Source organism: Oxyura jamaicensis, chromosome 1, assembly GCF_011077185.1.
Source record: "Oxyura jamaicensis isolate SHBP4307 breed ruddy duck chromosome 1, BPBGC_Ojam_1.0, whole genome shotgun sequence".
In the NCBI taxonomy this organism is placed as follows: Eukaryota; Metazoa; Chordata; class Aves; order Anseriformes; family Anatidae; genus Oxyura; species Oxyura jamaicensis.
The window spans coordinates 15,260,573-15,281,635 of NC_048893.1; the positions used below are offsets into that span (position 1 = coordinate 15,260,573).

Here is a 21,063-nt window from a genome sequence, read left to right on the forward strand (position 1 = left end):
TTTCTTTTGTTCCTTCTTTCCTTCTTTCCTTCTTTCTTTCCTCCTTTCTTTCTTTCTCTCTCTCTCTCTCTCTTTCTTTCTTTCTTTTTCTCTCTCTCTTTCTCACTCTTTCTCTTTTTCTCTCTTTCTTTCTCTTTCTTTCTCCTTTTCTCCCTTTCTCTCTCCTTTTCCCTAACTTTAAGTCCAGGACTTTATTTGCCAATAAAAATGTCTAGACAAATCTAACATAAAATACATATATATATATTATGTTTGTTTCTAGGAAATGATAGGACACTAAATTAAATGAACTAATATAGAAAGGATTTTCTATTTTGAATGTTTACTTTGAGACAATATTAATAATAAAATAAAAGCAAATTATGTTTTTGGAAAACTAGAAACACCTGAAACAAACTGTTTTGGGGATCATATAGATTTTAGTTGTTTACTTTGGCCACTGAGTAAAACTTTCCATTATTCATAGTTTTGGAGCAGTGTTTTCACATGGCCCAGACCACAGTAATAATTGTTTCAAGGATAACACCGTCCAAGATAAAGCTGTGCAGGAAAGCTCAGTCTTATCGTATGACTCCTTTGTTTACAACTCCTATTTTTAATGATCTTGTTGCAATTTTTTGCAGTGCTGCCCAGCAGGCAACTGGTAAGCGGGCATTTGTCCTGAGTCGGTCTACCTTCGTCGGCAGTGGGAAGCACGGGGGTCACTGGCTGGGCGACAACTTCTCCCAGTGGAAGGACATGCACTACTCTATCATTGGCATGCTGGAATTCAACCTCTTTGGCATCCCCTATGTGAGTCTGAAGTCCTTCAGGCAATTGCTGGCTCATACCCGATATCACTTTAAATTAAGTCAAATGTTTTCTGCAATAAGCTGCTTGAGATGGCTAGCAGTAATGGCCTGTAAGGAGTAGGGAACTGCAGATTAAAAACAAAACAAAACAAAACAAAACAAAAAAAACTAAATGTCATCAATCTTGTCTGGCTGAAGAGAAACAAAAATAGCACTGCCAACTTCAGATTAAATCACTGCGTGCCACCCCAAACAGTTCTCTTTATATTACGTGTTTTATGATTTGAGGTTCCTCTGTAAGTTTCAGATTTTGCAAGCTGGGATGCAGGATATGTGTAATTATTGAAATATTTTCAGATCTTCCACACTGATTTTAATGCTCCAGGAGCCAATAAAATCTCCACCCCAGCAAAATTAGTATCACTGTATCCTGGAACATTCTTATAAAGTTATCAGAAACTGGTATCTCTTTCCAAAATTTATATTTATTAACAATCTTCTGTGGTTTCTCATTTTTGGGCCCCAGCAACAATTGCAAACACTTATGCTATGATATTTTCTCTCCAGATTGGTGCTGACATCTGTGGGTTTAACTACAACACTACCTACGAACTCTGCTTGCGCTGGATGCAGCTTGGCTCTTTCTACCCATTTTCCAGAAACCACAATGCAGAGGGAAACATGGTAAGTAAATGAAGTTATGCAGAGCTGTACTCTATGATTACTGTACTGACGGCAGTGATTTGTATTACTTCCTCATAAATTAACCTGCCATTCTCAGGAAAGCTTGAGCAGGTCATAGGGAGTGATGCACTGAGATCAGGAATTACATTGTGAAGTGTAAACTTTTCCCATCCATAAGGGAAAAATGGCTTAGAAACTGAAAAATATATAGTATCTAACATCTGGAAGTCCTGTAGAGTTAAGACTTATCCTCTCTGTCTTTTACCTATTGAAGCCCAGGTTTTATATAAGAGCCAGTGAGTGCCAGTACATCTTCTTGCTCACTTGCTATTTTCAATTTTCATTTCGGTACCTCTGCAACTTTAATAGTTATTACACAGAAGGAGAGAGAGGGCATTATACACCACACTTGCTATCTAAAAGTGAGTTTCAGACAAACGCCACAGTTAGAAACTCCAGACAAGCATGTGAGGACTCCAAGGACAGCCAGCAACAGCAACAGCGCTGTCAGCCAAGGAGAAACAGAGCCAATGAGCCCATGAGCAAGATGAAAAAGCGCGGCCTCAGATCAGAGACGTGCGTTGGCTTCAACTTATCATATAGTCCTTTCAAGACATAACCCAGATAGAAGGATCACATTGTTCCTAACTACAATCAATGTGAAGGTCTTGCAGCCTTTGTAAGCACACTGTTATCTGCAGCAATGATGAAAAGGTTCTTCCAGTTCAATAACTGCATTTTTTTTTGTTTCTCTTTGCTTCGTTTTGTTTCTTCTCTAAAGTGATCTGTGCAATGCTTGAGATCAGGTTGTTAGCTAACCTTCACTTTTCTTTACGGTTATGTCATCAAAATGTTGCAACATTTACATTCCTCAAAGAGACCTCTTCCTGTGCATGAAAGTTTAATGGATATCCAGAAACAGGGCAAAAGCAGTAATAACAAGCTATTGTGCTGACATTAAGAAAGTCAGGATTTACCCTAAAGTCTATAATATTACCTGAGATATTCTGGTATTTCTGTTGAGGAGAGCAAATGGCTGTGGGCTTTTAGGTGCTGCTGTTATAAATATTTTCTATTTACATCTGTTCAGTAAAATTAGAGATCCCTTATTTATACAGGTTCACTCAGTCCTTTGGGCATGCAAATGGGTCTGATCTGGGTGAATGGGTACTATTAATGTACACACAATTTAATAGGCAGGAAAAGTGACAGGAGCTGCAACTCAGCCGTGACTGAATGACAGAAGTATCAGAAGACACCTTGGGTTTTATTGGACCACTTAAACCCATTTAAAACATTGTGTTCCCTGACAGAAATGAACAAGGCATTTTGGGTGACTCAGCATCACCTAGCAAGTCCTTTTTTTTTTTTTTTTTTCCTGAACTTAGGCAATATTTGTACAGTGTCAGATTCATACTGATAAAAATACAGTGCAATTTTTGAAATAACAGATGGATACTTCAGACCTTAGAGCCAGCGGGAAAGATTACTCTGATGTAAACATAATAGTGAAGAAACTTTACTTAAATATTGAGTTTAATTAATATTAAATTTAATGTTAAAATGAAATCTTAAGTAGCCACTTTGCATAATCCAGTGGGGATTTCAAAGGGTTTAATTAATACATTTTTTCACTGGAAAGCACCAGATAGTATAAAAAGCTTTGTTACTTCCATTCCTTTTATGTTTCATTTTCCTCGGAATTCATCATAGATTCCTTGATTTTAATGAGAAAACGTAGTTTTATGGGAGAATTTTGTGCTGGTGGAAGGCAGCCAGGTGCTTTGTTGGTGGGCTCAGTTTAGTGCTGGAGAAGTTGAGCTGGGAGGGGGATCAAAGGATACACTTAGTTGGAGTGGGAGACACTCCCACTTTACACTCTTGGCCAAAAACAAGTATAAAATAACTATGTTTTTGCCTTTGTTTGGAGGTTGTTGGTCTTCCCTTTTTCCTCTATTATACCTTCTCTGTCCCAGAGGGCAGATGTGGTTCTTAACGCATCTTCTAGTTCACAAATCAGTACTTTTTCTACATAAACATTCACTTTCATGGGATTATGCTAGCAACAGCTTTCCTTAGGTTGTACACAGGTCTCTGTTGAATATGTATCCATCATTATAACACTCAGTGCAAAGCTTTTATTCAACAGGAGCAAGACCCCGCGTTTTTTGGAGCAGAGTTTGCCAAGATATCTCGAGCTACGCTCCGGATCAGATACTCCCTTCTGCCATACCTCTACACCTTGTTCTTTGAGTCTCATGTTCATGGCAACACAGTGGTACGATCGCTGATGCATGAGTAAGTTCAGAGACTCTCTTTATTTTTATTATTTTACTCAAAGAAGTAGATGAGCTTCTGTGTATAAACTAGTTGACATCTGCCTGAAAATAGTGATAATAGTATAATTGCATGCTTGCTCTTAAAAAGAACAGTTTTACAAGCAAGTATAATCAAAATATATAAAACAAAAATGCCTTTATATATATGATAGTGATATACATTAAATTGTAGCCTGTATTTATTTCTACTGAAAAAGGAGATAAGTAAGGAGAATTCGCAACATTTCTTAGTTTATGCAAATATGCAGTCCTTTCTTTTAAAAGTAGGAGTCACATACCTGTATTTTCTGTATTTGAATTAAATCTATGAAATCTGTATATCTGGCCCAGAATATCAAGAAGGCCTCATACAGAGAAGGCTCCATTTTCCAATCATCCATGGCATTTGCATTTTCCAATTTAGAACTTGCATCTGCATGCTATGTATGAAACCTACATCTGTGCCACAAATTGCTAGAGAAAATGGGGAAAGAGATGTTTGAGTGTAGAAGCAGGTGCAAAGAGAAGATTAATAAACACAGACTGAGAAAACCCTCGGAAAATGTGACCTCAGGTTTTTTGAAGAGCTTTTTTTTCTTTTCTTTTTTTTTTTTTTTTTTTCTTCCCTGTTTCGAAGAAGTAGGAATCAAAGCAAAGTCTAGTTTCCCTTTCAGCACATTTAATTAGCTTTTTATCTGCTTTTGGTAAATTTTCTATTTCAGAATACTTTATACAAAGGCGTGAGCAAAAGGAGAGCCAATAATGCACATGAAAGTCTATTGCCCAAAGCTCTGGCACAATTTAGTCTCATTGGTGTAGGTTACGTCCTGGACTGTTTAATGTTCTTTTTCCCTTTAGGTTAAAAACATTTTGGTTAAAGGGTAAGGCATTTTTGCAAATTAAACTGAGATTACACTAAAGTGCAGAACATGCTGATACAAAATGGTTATGCACAAAATCTATTTTGCCTACTCCGTGTAATGGCTAACTGATTAATTTTAAAGGTGATATCCTTCCTCTTCCTACTCTGCTACTTTATTTGACAGGGTAGCATTTAGGAGAAGTTTTATAGGTATAGGTTTTAGAGGTTTTATAGGTCTTACAAGGGGTTTTATGCTATTTTAAGGATTTATTTTAGCAGTATTTTTGGTTAATCAGATTTATGTGAATATTGGAAATGACCAAGTTACTTTGGGCATTAATGTTTGCTAATCTCTCCTAATATCAAATGATTTCGGTGATGTTAAGGCTGTCTGTCTGTCCACTCACAATATATTTTATCTGTACTATTTTGTGGCACATCTACATTAGCAAATTTCCAAATTTGCTTTGATTTCAATTCTAGAGTAGTCTCAGATGCACCAGCTGAGACTCCTGTTGGGTGAAACTAAGTCAAAAGGTGCACTCCTGCCATTAATAGGAAGTTAGCTGGTGGGACTGGAGTGAGATTACTGGAAATAAAACCTCTAAAATGCAGGTAGGTAGTGTAGATATCAGGAGAACAGGACAAACTGTCTTCCTACCCAGGTCCCATCCTAGTGGGCACGTCACTTGCTAATGTTGCCATACCTAGATGCTAAAATTGCTTACAAATATTTCTCAATATTATTACTCATTTCTGGTTACTATTGTTAGTTAATGAGTATTTCTTACTCTAATGAATGCTCCTTTATTTAGTGTGCCTGCTCAAGCAACTAATGTCACCTAGATGCTAACAAAGGGAGAGATGTGGGGTTTAGAGAAAGAGAACTGAAACAGAATTTTTGAGGTCCAGGTGATGGAATTGTACTGCAGATCTTTCTCTTCCTTGTAACAAATACAAAGCTAAAAAACTGCACTAGCTTTTCAGGTGAAGCTGTTATGAGTTCACAAACCTCACCACGAAAACAACCGTAGCTGGGCAGGGAGTCTCCAAGCAATACCTCCTTCATGTGGTCATTTCAGATTTCTCATTTCATTTCAAATGTTTAGGTGCTCATTTCAAACAACAAACAAGAACGGCATCCCAGGAGATGCCTATATGTCTTTTAAGTGTCTCACGCAGAGGTTTTCACTCAGTGAAACAGACGCTGGTAGCTTGGCTGTCCAAAAAGACCTGGGGGTGGTAATCCATTACTGCACTCCTGGGGGAAAAAGCTCTGCTTAATAGCCTACCAGGGGAAAATCAGACAGCAGAGAGGCTACTGCCTAACCATAGGAAGCATGTAGATGGAGTGAGGCGTATTTCATAGATCACAACTATGCTGTGCTTAATGGCTTATGTTTTCAAAATGGGAAAATTCATTTGTTTGCTGAATGTGTACTCATGGTTGCTGTAATTGAAAAAGGAAATAGTGCTTAGTTAGATGGTGAGAAGCTCATTTCCAAATGCAAGTAAGATGATCAGCTTCTCTGCTGTCATCATTTCTTAATCAGTTTTTTCTCCTGAAATCTCCCACAACACAGTGTGTTGAAATAATAATCTAATTTTATTACAGTGAAATTAAAAATAGAGAGAAGTTGTTGAGAAGGCAAAAACTTAACACATTCTATTTCAAAAACCTGAAAACAAGGTAATTCATCAAAAAACCCACCACACTGAAAATATTTACAAAGCATTATGTTGAAATGCAATAATGCCCGAGATGAGGACGTACAAAGGAGCTGCTATTTTTGATAGAAAAATAAACACAGAATAACTAGTGTCTTCACGTACTGAGGTTTCCATAGATGAGATGCTGAAGCATGCCTTCAAGGAGAATTTTTCCTTGAAATTTGTAGAGTTCCATGTACTGTCCTAAATTTGCAATATTTTAGAAATCTGAATACTGAAAATATGTCTTTTAACTGCCAATGTATTTTTGCTATTTTGGGTACCCCTACCGAGCATGTAGGGTGTGAGAGCAGGCAGTGGCACTGAGCCACTCTGCTCCATAAAACAAAAACCTGCCTTTAGGCAGGGGCAGCACCAAGGTGTTGAACAGCCTCAGTTAAACAGAACACGGAAAATAAACTTTGGAACAGATTATTCTCTGAGGACACAGGAATTCTATATTAATGTGCAACAGTCAGTGTGAATTTGTCAAAAGCAAATTCAGATTGCCTTTTTTTGATGAGGCAACAGGGCTATTGAGTGGGAAAGGGAGGAAAGCAGGAGGTACAACGTAGCTTGATTTTAGGAGGGTTGAGCCACTGCTCTGTGTGGCACTCTTATAAGCCAGCCTGGAAATGATGATCTGCATGGATGTCCTAGGACATCCATGCAGATCATGCTTACAAATGACTGGAAGCCTATTTAGATTCTCTGAGATTTTATGTTGTATGAGTTGAGGTTCCTAAGAGGGGGGAGGATGTCTCCTTTTTGCCTGGGGCTTGTCAGTATTTTCATTAGCTGATGCATGATGCAATAGGGAGCTCATCCCAGGCTGGCAGATGACCCTGGGTGAACAGGATTGTAAATGCATGTCTGGAGGATATGATCAGAATCAGAATGATCTTAATGCATTGAATAAAATGGCCTGAAATCTGTAAGGTTCCATTCAGGCAAGGCAGCAACAAAGTGCAACACGTGTGAAGGTTGCTTTCTGTCTGTCCTGCAAAAGATTTCTAATGCAAATCTGTGAAGGGTGTAGGAAGCCATATCACAGAATCACAGAATCTGCCAGAGCACGGCAGTATTACTATAATTTCTGTATCTCTGTCCAGCTTTTGGCACTACCTCAGCCAGGAGAAATATGTGGTGGTGGTGAAGGATGCATTAAGGAAGCAGATTTCTTGTGGCAGGGAGTAATGTCGAAATATTCTGCAAGTTCTATAAAAATGTGAATTAACGTTGTGTACCTTGCTTTCCATGCTAGATTTACCTCTGATCAGCAGACTCATGGAGTAGATACTGCCTTCCTTTGGGGACCTGCATTTATGGTTGCTCCTGTTCTCGAAGAGGCAAGTACTGCAATTAAAAAAACGCCATCATACTGGAATAAAATAAATTAACTCTGCTTAGGGCACTAGATGACATTCAGGGCTTGTTTGCTCATATCCACCCGTTTCCTCCTTCCCCTGTCAAAGCCTGCAGAGGGCATTTCAAAACAAGCCTGAGCAGCGCAGGGCTGCCCGGTGCTGGAAGTGGGAGGGTGAAGCCGAGGGCACGGCATTTCCCTGCCACTGCGAGCGCTGAACAGATGTCAGCAGGCTGGATGCTGCCCCTCGAGCGCTCCTATGCCTGTGCTAAGAGATCCCTCCAAGGACACACACGGTAATAATTGCCAGGCTAGGAAGAAACATGGAGGGACCGAAACAAACTGGTCTCCTTATTTACTGCTTGCCCATAGCATTTTGGTGCTGCAGCATCTCAAGGCTTGTGCTAGGCATTTACCAGCATCACGTGCACACACCATCCTAACAAAAATGATGACAATGATAGCTGATAATATGGCAGGCTTTAAAAGCCATCATTTCCTATTTCTGTGCTGGCCACAGGTTGGGTCAGGGGAGCAGCTGCTGTCGTGGGCCCCAGAATACAGCTGCAGGGTGGGTTTGTTTTTGCTGCTCAGCTGGAGCAAGGGTGGGTTTCTGTCCTCACCCTGCTGCTGACTGTTAGCAGGGTGCAGCCTGAAAGGAGCACCAGAAAGGTGTAGTTGTGCATAGGCAAACATCTCCAGGTGAAGTATCCTGGAGCTGTTTGTGATCAGCATGCTGCCGGAATATCTGAGACATTTCCTGCATGATGCTGATGATCAAACACGTAAGCAGGCTTTTTTTTTATTATTTTTTTTAATTTTTTTTATGCAACCCTTGAGCCTCTGTGAATTTAAAATGAAATTCTTATTCCTTCACATAAAACCATTCCGACTCTTCTGTGGCACTTCATTCGTCAGTCCTTCATCTTCAGACTCCCCCAGGTTTCTAATAGCTGGTGACTAATGTGGAGAATTCAAAGGGCCTCAGACCAGTAAGATGACAAAAAGATGTGGGAGAAACCTTCCCATAAAGAGAGGGTGACAAGCCAGGGGTTGCTTCCTGCAATGAAATGAATGAAAATGATGATGATGATGATGACTGCCTCGAACTGCAGCATGGCACCTGCTCCCCTGGAGAAGATGGGGCAGGACAGGTTTCCCTCTGCTCCTCAGGTTCTAGGGTGTGAGTGAGGGAGATCCATCAAAATGAAAACGGGAAATGTTCTTACACTGGCAGTTACTTAGGGACTCCTTAAGGCAAGGCTCATCAAGAGTCAGGCAGTGATTGCACACTTCTCTGCACACCAGTATATCCAGAGTTCTTGTATTAATGCTGAGAAAATCTAGGGAGAGGGACATCTTGACTTCATAGGGTTTTCTTTCAAGCTTTGAAGGTGTTTTACAAATTTAGCCAACCTTTAGTTGCTAAACAGACAGGGCACAGCACCCCAGCCTTACTTGCTGTAGAATTAGGACACCTTCCCTGAGCCATGCAGCACTGCCTGTTGTGGGAGACAGGCCGCAGGACAGGACAGATTTCCAGGTGAGCAATTGCTGTATTCTAATATGAGATTTGCATGCATTAAAAACAGCTATTTCTTAGTTCTTCTCTTGGTTATTATGGAAAAAAATCCCTAAAATGTCAAGTGGTAACTATGCCTTTGCTCTTCTCCACCTTGACATTTCATGCTCCATCTCCTCCCAGGGGATAACCATAACTCTGCAAAGGGGCAGACATCTACTTTGAGAATCAAAACTAATCTGTTTGTGAGAATAAGAATAAGCAACACATGACCAAAAAAAAAAAAAAGGAAATATGTTTTGATTCTAACTTTTCCTATAGTGATTAATCCAAAGTGCCTTTAGTGTGATTTTATCCCTGCAATAATATGATACAAGGCATGCTGTAAAATAAAGTGCAGCAATTGTGCAATTAGCAGTGCGTTAGAGAATATAATTTATCCAAACTTTAAATGATTGCAAATAAGGCAAATATCTGCGTGTCTTGCAGATGTTGCTCTCTGCCTGTTTCGGCAGGAGGGACATAGCAGTGGTGGCCCTCACAGCCCGCTCTGTTGCCTGACGTGAAGTCCTGCCTTGCAGAGCCCGCTGTAGCCCTCGCTGGCATCACTCAGCTGTTATGTTTGAAGGCATGGAGCAGTGTGCCAGGCTGAACTAACAACTTAACGCTGACTCATCCCACAGACCTGTAGTAAAGCTCCCCAGATCGGGTAGGGTCATCTATTTTGCATCATAGATTGGCCAGCATGAGTCCATTGCTGTGACAATAACTCAGCCTTAATATCCAAGATTTGATGCTGATAGAGGATTGAGTGTACATCTATCCATGCACAAATATAATAAAGATAATGTAATATCAGAAATGTAAAAAGAGGACTTTAATCATTTTATAACAATTACAGGGAGCGAGATCTGTGGATGTGTATTTCCCTGAAGCAACGTGGTTTGACTACTACACTGTAAGTATTTTTAAAATTCAGTTTCTTACAGTTTTACAGAACTTAAATATTACAATTCCAGCAAAATGACTTTTTAGCAATGTTCAGCAGTATTTTTACCTCAGCATCTGTGTTTAAGAAAACTAGAGCACAAAAAGTCAACACCAGGCTAGCTGGGAGAGTAAATTGCACAGCTTTCAGTAGCATTTTCTTTGCTATTTTTGGTTTGTAAAGCTCTAAAGACACAGAGAACACAATTTTAAAGAGCAGCATAGAAATTCACAAAATTGTGAAGATTTCTATTCTTTTTCTCTTCACCCTTAGTGCATGCTTAAGTTATTATACCTATACCCTTACCTGTGTAGAAACAGAGACCTGCACTGCGCTCCTGAGAACAGGCTGCAAATGTTTTGTGCACAGAGTTTTGCACACACATCATTTTGGACAGAAGGCATATTTACAGAGCAGCATGAGGCTCCCCTCCTGAAGATGCTTCAGGAGATGCAGAGCAAGCTGCTTTGTGGAAGAAAGCCAGACTCCTCAGACTCCTCTAGTTTCAGGGACTGCAGGGTTCAACCTCTCCAACGCCATTCCCAGCACTGCAGTTCCCAAAGTGCTTGGGTTTTGAACTAAAGCTGCTCTGCTGAAATCTGTAGGATGAAACCAGCGCTGGCTTCAGGGGTAGGTAGGCTGATGTTAAAAGCTTTCAGAAACCTGAGCCCAGGAGCATCAGGCTGCTGCTAACTACCCTGAGCAGCACTTCCCAGACAAGCGGGAAGGACAGAGATGCTCTCGGAGGAAATTCGGGCTTATTCTTCAACAGGCACTGCTCTGGGCATCTGCGGCATTTTGCTGGTGTCCTCAGAGGGATGTTCAACCAGATCTTTCCCTTTCTCCTTTCATAACACCTTGGTTCAGTGGGGTCAGCCCTCCTTGCTGCGGTTCTCCCCAGGTCCCTGTGAAGGGGCGGGCATGGAAACATTGTCCTGGTGTCCCCTGCCTGTGGAGCATGTCCCACACATCAGCAAAGAGCAGCTCCCAGCACTTGGCATGTGTTTGCTGGTGCTCGTCCAGAAGCAAGGCTGGATATTTACCATAAATTATAATTACCCTTCACAGAGGGCAAGAGCCAAGCCCTCCTGTTACCTCCTCTGCACATAAACCTTGCCTACACCTGGTTTTGAGGGATTAAGGCAGAAAGAAATGATGCAGAGAATTTATGCTAGTTGTCTACACATACATGAATTTCACTCATTGAATCCTGTAATTACTTTTTGAAAGGGGAAGACTTGTCCTTAAAAGAGAAGAAAATCTACAGTTTACATTCCCCAATGATTATGAATCACTCACCTTACATTGAAATGCGACAGTTTCCATATGCGTAAAAAAATGAAGTGAAAGTTTCTTTTTCTTTTTGCTTCATGTCTTGATGAGTTTTTTTTCCCCAGCATACAGAGTAATGATACCATTTTAAAAGACGATTTACTGTCTTTCATTCATGATGGCTGTATCTTCATGCATATGCATCACTGCAGGGGCTAGATTCTCCTTCATGTTCAAAAAAGAAACTGGAATAATACCCCTTAAATCTGCTTTTTTTTTGGTGCATATTTAAACTGGTGTCATTAAGATGAATATATACCCCTTGGTCTCCTTTCCAGTGATATATGGTGAAAATGTTTAGTGCCTGCATTTGCATATTTTTTAACTGTATTAATTTTTGCGGTAGGGTTACAAAGTGCCAAGTGCCTGGCGCGGGACGTATGCTACCGTTGATGCCCCGTTGAACAAGATCCCTCTGTTCATCCGTGGAGGCTACATTCTGCCAGAACAGGCTCCAGCCACCACAACTACCAAGAGGTAATATTACGAGCTGTGTCTGTCCCCGAAAAACAGTGGTGCAGGTCAGACCCTTCGCCACCAAAAAGCAATCAAAGAAAAGAGCAGAAGAGAAGCTATCTGCAGCTCCCAGCTGCCATCCCAGCTGATAAGCACGGTATTTTTATCCCACTACTTGCTTGGCTGCATTAGAAGTCACCCTGGAGATGACCCACGTCATCTCTCACATGGTCGAAGCCCACACCTGTCTCTGCAGCTTTGCTAGGAGAAGCTTTTGCACCTCTCATGGCCACGCTGACCAGCTGCCAGCCGCTTGCAGTGAACATATGCTAGGGGAAGATGCAAACCTCTTGTCCTTGGGTGAATTTATCAAATGCCATGGGCAAGGTGGAGAGGCTCAAAGTTCTCTCGACGAAGATTGTTTCCCCACACCAACGGGTAAGGGGCTGGCCTCGGGTCTGAACCATGCTCAGACACTAACATGAGCTGGGAAGGGAGGCAGCAGCACCATGCAGCAAACAGAACGAAGCACAGTGAAATAACCACAGTGACCATCTGCTTCCCCAGCTGCCCAGTGGTCACACGTAAGGCCACTAAAGAAGGGGGAACTTGTCCACACAGGATCCTGAAAGGTGGGAACAGAGCAGGGTAAGGTTCTCATCGTAATTTCAGGAGCCATTTTTGAGTAGTCATTTGTCTGTGTGACCTTTCCTGTAACCTTAAAATTAGAGCCAATCGTGTTCAGAAGTTTTAGTTAAATACCATTGAAGGGACAGTGGCCAGACGTTTGTACTGACATCTCCTGATGTATTTTTCAACAGCCGCCTGAACCCATTTGGGCTCATTATTGCCCTGAATGAACAAGGAGAAGCTTCTGGGTCTCTCTTTTGGGATGACGGTGATTCAATCGGTGAGTCTGGGCCCCCTTTATGAAGCAGGGTCTACACGCAGGCCTGTCCTCAGGCCACCTTTTCAGCAGTGTTAACAGCACTGACTGCTATTACAAAGAGCTGGAGAGCTTTGAGGTTGAACATTAGAGGTGGAAAGCAGAGTGCTCTTGAAGGTGGCGTTTCAGCACGAGAAAGGTGTGACACCGGGGACGGCTGCTCTGCTCCAGAGGGCAGTAACTCACTTCGTGAGGCCACACCAAAGGAATGGAAGAGGAGATTAAAGTCTCCTCCTCCCACAGTCCTCTGAGAGTGACGTTAGCTGCTTGCCACAATTAGTGTGAACTGCTCATGGATTTTGCTGTTTTGATACCAATTCTCTCTCTCTCTCTCTCTTTTTTTTTTTTTTTTAACAGATACTATTGAAAATGAGAACTACTTCTTGGCTAAATACACATACAGCGCAGTAAGTAGCAATGTACCAGGTACCCACATCCTTACAGGTAGCTCTACTGTAGTGTAGCTGTTGTAAGGTGCCGATGTCTAACTTTCATCCAAATAACATTTTTTCATGCAGCTCAGCCTTTGAAACTGGTAAGCTACCTAATGCTTTCATTTGCAAGCAGCTACAAATTAATCCAACCATGAGCCTGCAGTTTTGTGTTTGCTTCATTGACTATCACAGTGACGCACCATTATCACCCGTGGTGTGATGTGAACCTGCAAATCCACTTTTTTAGCTCAGATATTTTTCCTGAGTTGCAGGTCCTGGGGGTGAGGGACATTTTCCTTGCCTTTCTCCTGCAAGAACTTTTAGTCTGATGGGTAGGAGAGGGCTGCGTTCTCGCCTGCAGGATATCCTCGCAACTTTTTAGCTGTGCTCACCCGAAGCTTGTATTTTGTGGCCCAGAGAATTACATACTCTCTCTTCTTTAGCTTGCATCTCCTTGTCAGATGGCACAGAGATTGCTTCCACGGTCAGCATCCCGTGGAGTGATTCAGCAAGCCACCGGCAACCTGCTGTGCTGTGCTGAGTGATGCTTCATATGGCACCAAGATGAGCCCAGAGTCAGGGCTCCAATGCCTTTCACACGTGGCTCACTTCTCAGGCATGCCCTGAGAAAGCTGAACAGAAAAACTCAGCAGTCGCAGCTTCAGCTGAGAAAAACACTATAAAATAAACCTACTGGAAGCTCATTAAGTGTATGATAGTAAGCTGTGGGAGTTACTCAAAAAAAGCTGAACCTACTTCAGCAATCTATACAGATTATATTTCATCTGCATTTGCAGTGTTCACATATACTGTAGCACAGTTCTCACACTGTGTGTTCCTGAAAGCAACAAAGTAGTCTATAGAAAATCTTCAGAAGAATAAAAAATTATATTAATGCTTATTGTGATATTTCTCTTAGAATGTGTGTCCTCCAGGAGTGAGAGCAAGTAAGAGTAAGCTGATGGGTTTTATTATGTAGTCTTCTATATTTGTGAGGTATTTTTCTGGAAGTAACACTGCATATCTAGATTTAAATTTATTTTTTAATTTATTTTCCTCTTGATTTATCATGAAAAAATCTTCTAAAAATAATATTTCAACTGAAAAAAGGAAGAAAAATCACTTTGACTTTCTGTAGTCTGTGTATAGCAATTTATTGCAGGGAGGCTACAGAAAAACAATATCCAGTTATATATTAAATTCTGATCTGTGCAAATTAGATTGTTGATTCACTGGCTCTTCCATTTCTCATTGCTCATATTTGACTTCTGCCTGTAAATCCATAACTGAAGTCCCTATCTGCATTCCAATAATCTCTAATGTCAGTTTTTTATTATGTGTTTATAAAGAAAAAAATCCATCTCAAACAGCAAATTGCAGAAATATGAGAAATGTTTGAGAATCTCAGTGTATGTTGCACATTTCTATATTCTTAAAAAATTATGGATGAACAGTTTAATCATACTCACTTTTAGAAAAGCACACAAATTTTGGTCCCTAGGGGATTTACTGCTAAGGTCTGACATCACAGCATTTACTCTGAATCCAGTGCAGAGTTCTGCAAAGGTAACAGCTGCAGGATTAGACCTTCTCTTTCATGCTTTCATTTGAACAACCCAGAAGTACAAAGGAATTCAGGACCAGTGCAGGCACTTAAACCTTAGGGAGTGATTCGTGCTGCCTGCTCTTGGGCACTGCCTCACCACGGTAGGTGTTTTAATTACACTTGACACCTCCATTTTGACACGCGTGATGGCCAAGGGACCTAAGTCAAGGTGCCCCATAAATTAAACCTACTGGTTTAGAAAAATGTGAGCCACATTTTTAGGCTGCACTCTACTTCAGGGACAAGCAGGGAGAGCCAGAATCTCTGCCTCCGTGCCCAGAGGAGACCAGGTAGAGATGCTCAGACCGTCCCGAGTGCCTTCAACTACGCCAAAGGAATGGTGATGGATGTCTTGCTTTTTGCTGAAACGGGTTACCAAGGAGGGCTCCTGCCAAAGGAGATGGCAGCTTCTGAAAGAATATGCTAACCATTAGGTAACTGAATAGCCTGGGAGTGAGTTCTTTTTAAAACTGGTCCAATTTTCAGGGGGAAAATGTTTGGGGAGAAAAAAAAAAAAAAAAAAAAAAAAAAGAAAAACAACAACAACAAACAAAAACACAGAAAAATTACATAGGACCAGAGCAACATAGTAAGAAGGAAAAGTCATGACATTGCTAATAAATGCAGGAGGAACTCCTGGCTTCTGGCCTTGGGTCCAGGACTTGCTTGTACTTTACATTTATGGGGCTTTGAGTGACATCCATAAGATTCCTTGCTGGGCGATTGAACCCAGAACCTTGCTGGGCGATTGCTGTAATAACACTAGGTGCTTGGGGAGGAGAGGGTTACTCATTCCCCTGGATCACCACCTCTCCTTCTCCCCAGGGCTCTGAAGGAGGGCAGATTGGGACCCGTCAGATGTGGGACAGTGGTGTCTGCTGCAGAGTCCTCAGAGCTTGAGTGCAACCTCAGTTATTAACACGGTTGTAATCATTGGGCTGAGCATCACACTGAGCTTGCTGAGTCCATGAGATCACCTTGAACTAGCTCTCCTGCCTGGCCACACTTGAGGCAGAAATAAATCACTGCTGGGAGGTGGTCTCTATTGAATCTTCCCCTGTGCTGGAGCTCTGCTGAATGGGAGGAGGTACCATGTATAAGTACCCCAAAGCATTCTCCAGAAGCTTTAGGGGGTCTCTGCCCATTTGCTCCCCAGTAGCCAACACTCCTTATTTCAGATTAAATCAGCATGCTGGGGATTAGCACTGCTTTTTAGTGGGGATGCCTGAGGTAAGCAGTCTGAGCACAGCCCTAAGTTACAGATACTGTGATCTAGCTTCTGCTCCTCCTCCTGCCGTGCAATATTGAAATAACACAACCTAATTTATGCAGAAGGTTCCGTCATGGGCTTCTCCTTGGCATATTTTTTAAAAGTCATGATTGCATAGCAATTCATCATTTCCTGAGCAGTATAATTCATCTTTATTTCCTTAACAACTTTGATCACATAACAAATGCAATGATTCCTCTTCATTGCTTATATGGGAAATTACTGTTGCTGGTGATCCAAATGAATTTGTTTAATGACTTTGTATGTCCTCTTGGCTCACCCCTAAATACGAGGTATATAGTAAATAGGAAGAGTAACAACCAAAGCCCTGTGGACACGCTCTGTTCCTTCAGTGTCCTTAAAGCTGGAGTATGTATATCAGAGACGATTATTAGCAGGAGTTTTGGAGATGTGGGATGTAAAATAGGGGCAACATATCTAGCAGCTGTCATCTGAGGAAGATGCTACCCATTTAAAGCAGTTAGTTGCAGATGTTAATCAAATCTGCCCCAAGGTCACTAACTGAATCTCTGTATCTGGATTTTGGCTTTGCATATGCCACTGTACCCTGCAAATGGGTACAAGAACCGAATTTGCATTGATTTAGAGTAGAAAAACTGGCCCAAGAAGATGCCAAATGAATGTTGTAGAAGCAATTGTGTTTCTTATTTTGTTAGTTTATGATAATACACAAAACCTTTCTTATGTGAAAATTAATGTGAGCGTTGTTTTTACTTTATGTTCTCACATTGTACTGTCTACATCGGAAGGCTTTCTGTACATTGGCTGGCTAAACTGAGACTACAACAGTCACAGTGCCAGTAAGTCAACTCCAAAGAGATGTGATGGTGCTAACATTTCCTCTGTGGCTTTTTGCAGAGCAACCTGAAGACAGAAATACTTAAAAACGGCTACCGGGGGGCTGACTCTCTGAGGTACAACAAAATAACAATTCTGGGCCTGAAACTGAAACCTCACACTGTCACTCTGAATGGAAGAGCCATCCACAGAGATGCCTTCTCCTATGAGCTGAATGGGGTAAGAGCTGCGCTGAGGGATTATGAAAAATCTGGGGGGCATGGGAAGAGTCAGTGGGTAGCAGTTTTTCATTCAGACCCTTTATGTTTCCAAGTATAAGCAGACATTTATTCTTGGTACAACAGTCTGGGTTTTAGGAAAAAGAAATAAAGAGAAAGGGCAGTTACAGGAAACTTTAATCTTTGCTATTGCACACACAGTCTCTCTTTCTCTCTGTCACTCAATGTCTGCCACTCGCACAAGTTTTTTAAGCTAAAGAAATAATGGAAAGAAGACACATTTCCACAAACTGAGAGAAGTTAGCTGTTTTATGGACATAGTTATCATTCTGATAAATGAGAAGACCTGACAAAGATATTTATCAGCTACTGAAAATAAATGGTAGAGGTATTTTTGTACAAGTACTTAGTGTACAAAAATGAATGCGGTGTAGCTGGCTCTAATGAGCATCTCCCTGTTGTCAGAGGAAAGAAAGGCAAATCTCTGCCATATGTTTGAATTCCTAAGGAAACTATTAAAGCAGCGAGACACCAGTCACAGTTTCACTGTCTGAAAGTGGGAAGCCACCTGTCCAACCTCGGTGTCCCAGGTCCGAACGCATGACTTGCTTGTACCGTGCTGCTCCTTTAGCACCTGCAAGGAGACACCCCAGAGGGGACGGACTGGACATCCCTAATACACAGCAGTCACAGACTCAGTGGTCACAATTTTGTTTTCCACATAAGAATAGACAAAAAGGGCAACACTGACCCTTGTTACTTGTCCCTTATGTGCCGCCAAACTGAAGTGGGTCTTGCACCACGTGTGTGCATGTGGTACTCACATCTGAGCTCTGGTCTGCACCCGGGGAACTCCCTACACTAACCCTCTATAACACTAACACTAGCTCATCATTCAGTCAAAGGCACGTAGCTGAGGCAACAAGCAGTGGATATCACGTCTTTTGTTACTCTGACTCCTCGGCCTAACGATTTAAGTTTATTTGCAACCAAAGTGGGATCCCCATTATATGCACCTGGTTCTAACATTCACTTTATTGAAGAAATCTGTAAGGGAAGAAAATTGCTGAGAATAAATTTCTGCCATGGAGAATCATAAAAAAATAAACTCACTTTCAGAGACGATGTCATAAATAAGAGTAATCAGTGTTGCCTCAGGGGAAGAAATTGTTTAACAGCCAAACTGCCTCTAAGCAAGCTGAAAGCAACATAAATGTGGCAGGGTAAAGAAAACACTCCGTTGAGATGTGCTTGAAGGCACCAATCTCAGAAATCCAGAAAATAACTGCATACTAACAGCAGAACATAAAAAGATGATCAAGAAAGAGTAAAAAGCTTGTCACAAAAGTATCATTTAATCTAGATCAAAGCACAAAAGATGATCTCTGTGGCTTAAGAACTACTTCAGATACAAGGAAAAAAAGCCACCAGACTGCTCTAGTAGGTGCAAACTGCACAAAATTTACTTAATTTAAGTCAGACAGTAACCTAAACCAGCTAAATATATTCCTCTCACAAATGTAAAAGATTCAGCCAAACCTCTCCCACCATTCCTTTACAGCTGTTTTAATGCCATTACCTATAATCCTCTCTTGTGTTAGACATTCTATTAAAAAAAAAAATGAAAAAAAGTGTTAGCAGCCAGGGTTTAGATCTTGAAAACTTATAACCCATGTAATTAAAAAAATAACGAATTCTAAAGGGCAAATTTGCCACTTTCTCACAGGCTTAATGAGATTACATACCGCATAATAGTTTAACAAGCACAAAGACTACAGTCTGTTGGAAGGGATACAGCAGAAAGTAACTTCTACTATATTGCTTTTGCTTTACAGAAAGCAAATTTGCCTAAAAGCAGTGCTTAAGTGCATAATTGAGCCATAGTTATTTGTATATAAATAGAAGCAGTTTGCTTATTACTAAGCCACTTCTTTCTCTCCAGTTCATGCAGTGCTACCCTGACATGTGTAATAGCCCAGAATCTTCCTATTATTAGGACTGTTCATCTTTTTTTCCTGCTGGAGCACTGTACCCTAAGAGCCTTAGACACTCCCCTGCAACTGCAGCAGGGATGCTGGAGGAGAGCTTCTGTGGACCAGGCTCATGTTGAAAACAAAACGATCTGTGCATAGGAGGATTCTCCTTTTTTCTCTGCTGGGAAGCAGAAGCACAGGCTGGGGCAGCCTTTCTGTCTGCTCTGTGCTTTTGGGTTAATGTTTGGATGCAGTGGCAGTACTTCTGTCTGGATCTGGCTCTGGATTTGAGTAAAAGGAAAATCACTCAAGAAGTGGATTTCCTGCTTACCAAGTATGGGTGGAGGACTGTTCTTGAGGAAAGATGAAAATATTACACACTGAAGAAGTGATCTAAGCATCAATTGTTGGAGTCCTATTAACATGAATATGTGAAAGGGCAAAGAAATAATAGTTAAGAGATTCAAATGGATATCATGCATTTTAAGAGATTATTGGTTGTGAAACATAAAGATAAAACTGAAGTACTAAAAATGGAAATTGCATAGCATAAAATACAACAAATTTAACTGAATAGACAGAGCAGAAGAGTTACTGTATCTATAATTTCATATCTAATTCATGTTATTAATTAATTTTAAGATGTTGAATTTCTCAAAGGAATGTTGAATTGGATACTGCAGTAGAAAGATGCATGTTGCCATCAAGTCAGTCTTGTCTACCAGATGTTTTTAAGGGAATCATAAAGGTCTACGCTCCTTTCTTGTTCTCTGTTTTGAAGCTGGTCTTTATTAAGTTCACACATTTTTTTGACTATATTTGTGTCTTCTTTTTTTTCACAGAAACTCACTCTAAGGATTTCTGCCCCACTTACTCAACCTCTCAACATCGCAGTTTACTAAAATGTTCAGAAAATACTGATATCCTTGGCCCTCAGACATTGATCTTTGGTTTTATGTAAAAAAGCATTTAGTCATTAAAGTGTTGCTTACACACCTGATGACTGCTCTTTTCCTATGTAATATTTGCAATTCAGTATTCATCAAATAAAAGTCTCAATAGTAGTTAATGGGTATTACCATAAACAAACGATGCAGTGAACATCTGGACAGCCAGCCCAATTCACATAGCCCTGTTCTAGGGGAAGAATGTGCTCTGTCAAGAACGTCTATGGGAAACACAGCTTGCCACGGGCTGGGGTCACACAGGCCTGCTTTGCACTTCAGCTATTTCTGGCTGCAGAATGATCTCCCAAGACCATCTCATCTCACGGTACCTACAGAGCTATTGTTATGTCCATGGATAATAGTATAAAATGGAATCAGCCATTTACTGGTTCCCCTTCAACATATGCCATGATGTCTGCCAGGAGGGATACACATTATGGCAAGTTTGGAGCTTTGTGAACTCAATGGTTTTAGCCCTGAGCTAAAGCACTATTTTTACTTTTGTTTATATTTATCTATAAGAAATCTGAGTCACAATTTGCAGCTGTAAGAGCTTTAACAGTAAACAGGTACTCTAGCGAGGAGTTTGAGAAGGGACTGGCATCCATTGTAGGCTGCTAGGACCAGCTCTCCCTCTCCCAGCAGTTAAGCTCCTCTCAGAGCATTGTAGGCATGGTTATCCTTCATTGCAGGCTTCTTAAGATGACTCTTCCTGTTCCTATCTCCCACTATTGCAAAAAGTATAGAAAATGCCACTGCTGGTAGAAATACCTGGTCTATTCCCAAGTCCGGCTTCCAAAATTCTGCAGTGGAAGGTCTCA

General features: G+C 41.0%; 1 protein-coding gene across 1 annotated transcript in view; it reads left to right on the forward strand.

The window, feature by feature from the left end:
• Nucleotides 1-20,290, forward strand: part of LOC118158337 (sucrase-isomaltase, intestinal-like) — a 48,889-nt gene extending 28,599 nt beyond the window's left edge. Inside the window, exons 11-20 of the mRNA XM_035312987.1 lie at nt 624-792; nt 1,359-1,475; nt 3,625-3,773; nt 7,630-7,714; nt 10,155-10,211; nt 11,920-12,050; nt 12,851-12,939; nt 13,333-13,382; nt 17,165-17,323; nt 20,138-20,290. Coding sequence (XP_035168878.1) covers nt 624-792; nt 1,359-1,475; nt 3,625-3,773; nt 7,630-7,714; nt 10,155-10,211; nt 11,920-12,050; nt 12,851-12,939; nt 13,333-13,382; nt 17,165-17,323; nt 20,138-20,197 — 1,066 coding nt within the window. The 3' untranslated portion in view covers nt 20,198-20,290. The remainder of the gene's footprint in view (nt 1-623; nt 793-1,358; nt 1,476-3,624; nt 3,774-7,629; nt 7,715-10,154; nt 10,212-11,919; nt 12,051-12,850; nt 12,940-13,332; nt 13,383-17,164; nt 17,324-20,137) is intronic.
• The last annotated feature ends 773 nt before the right edge of the window (nt 20,291-21,063 follow it).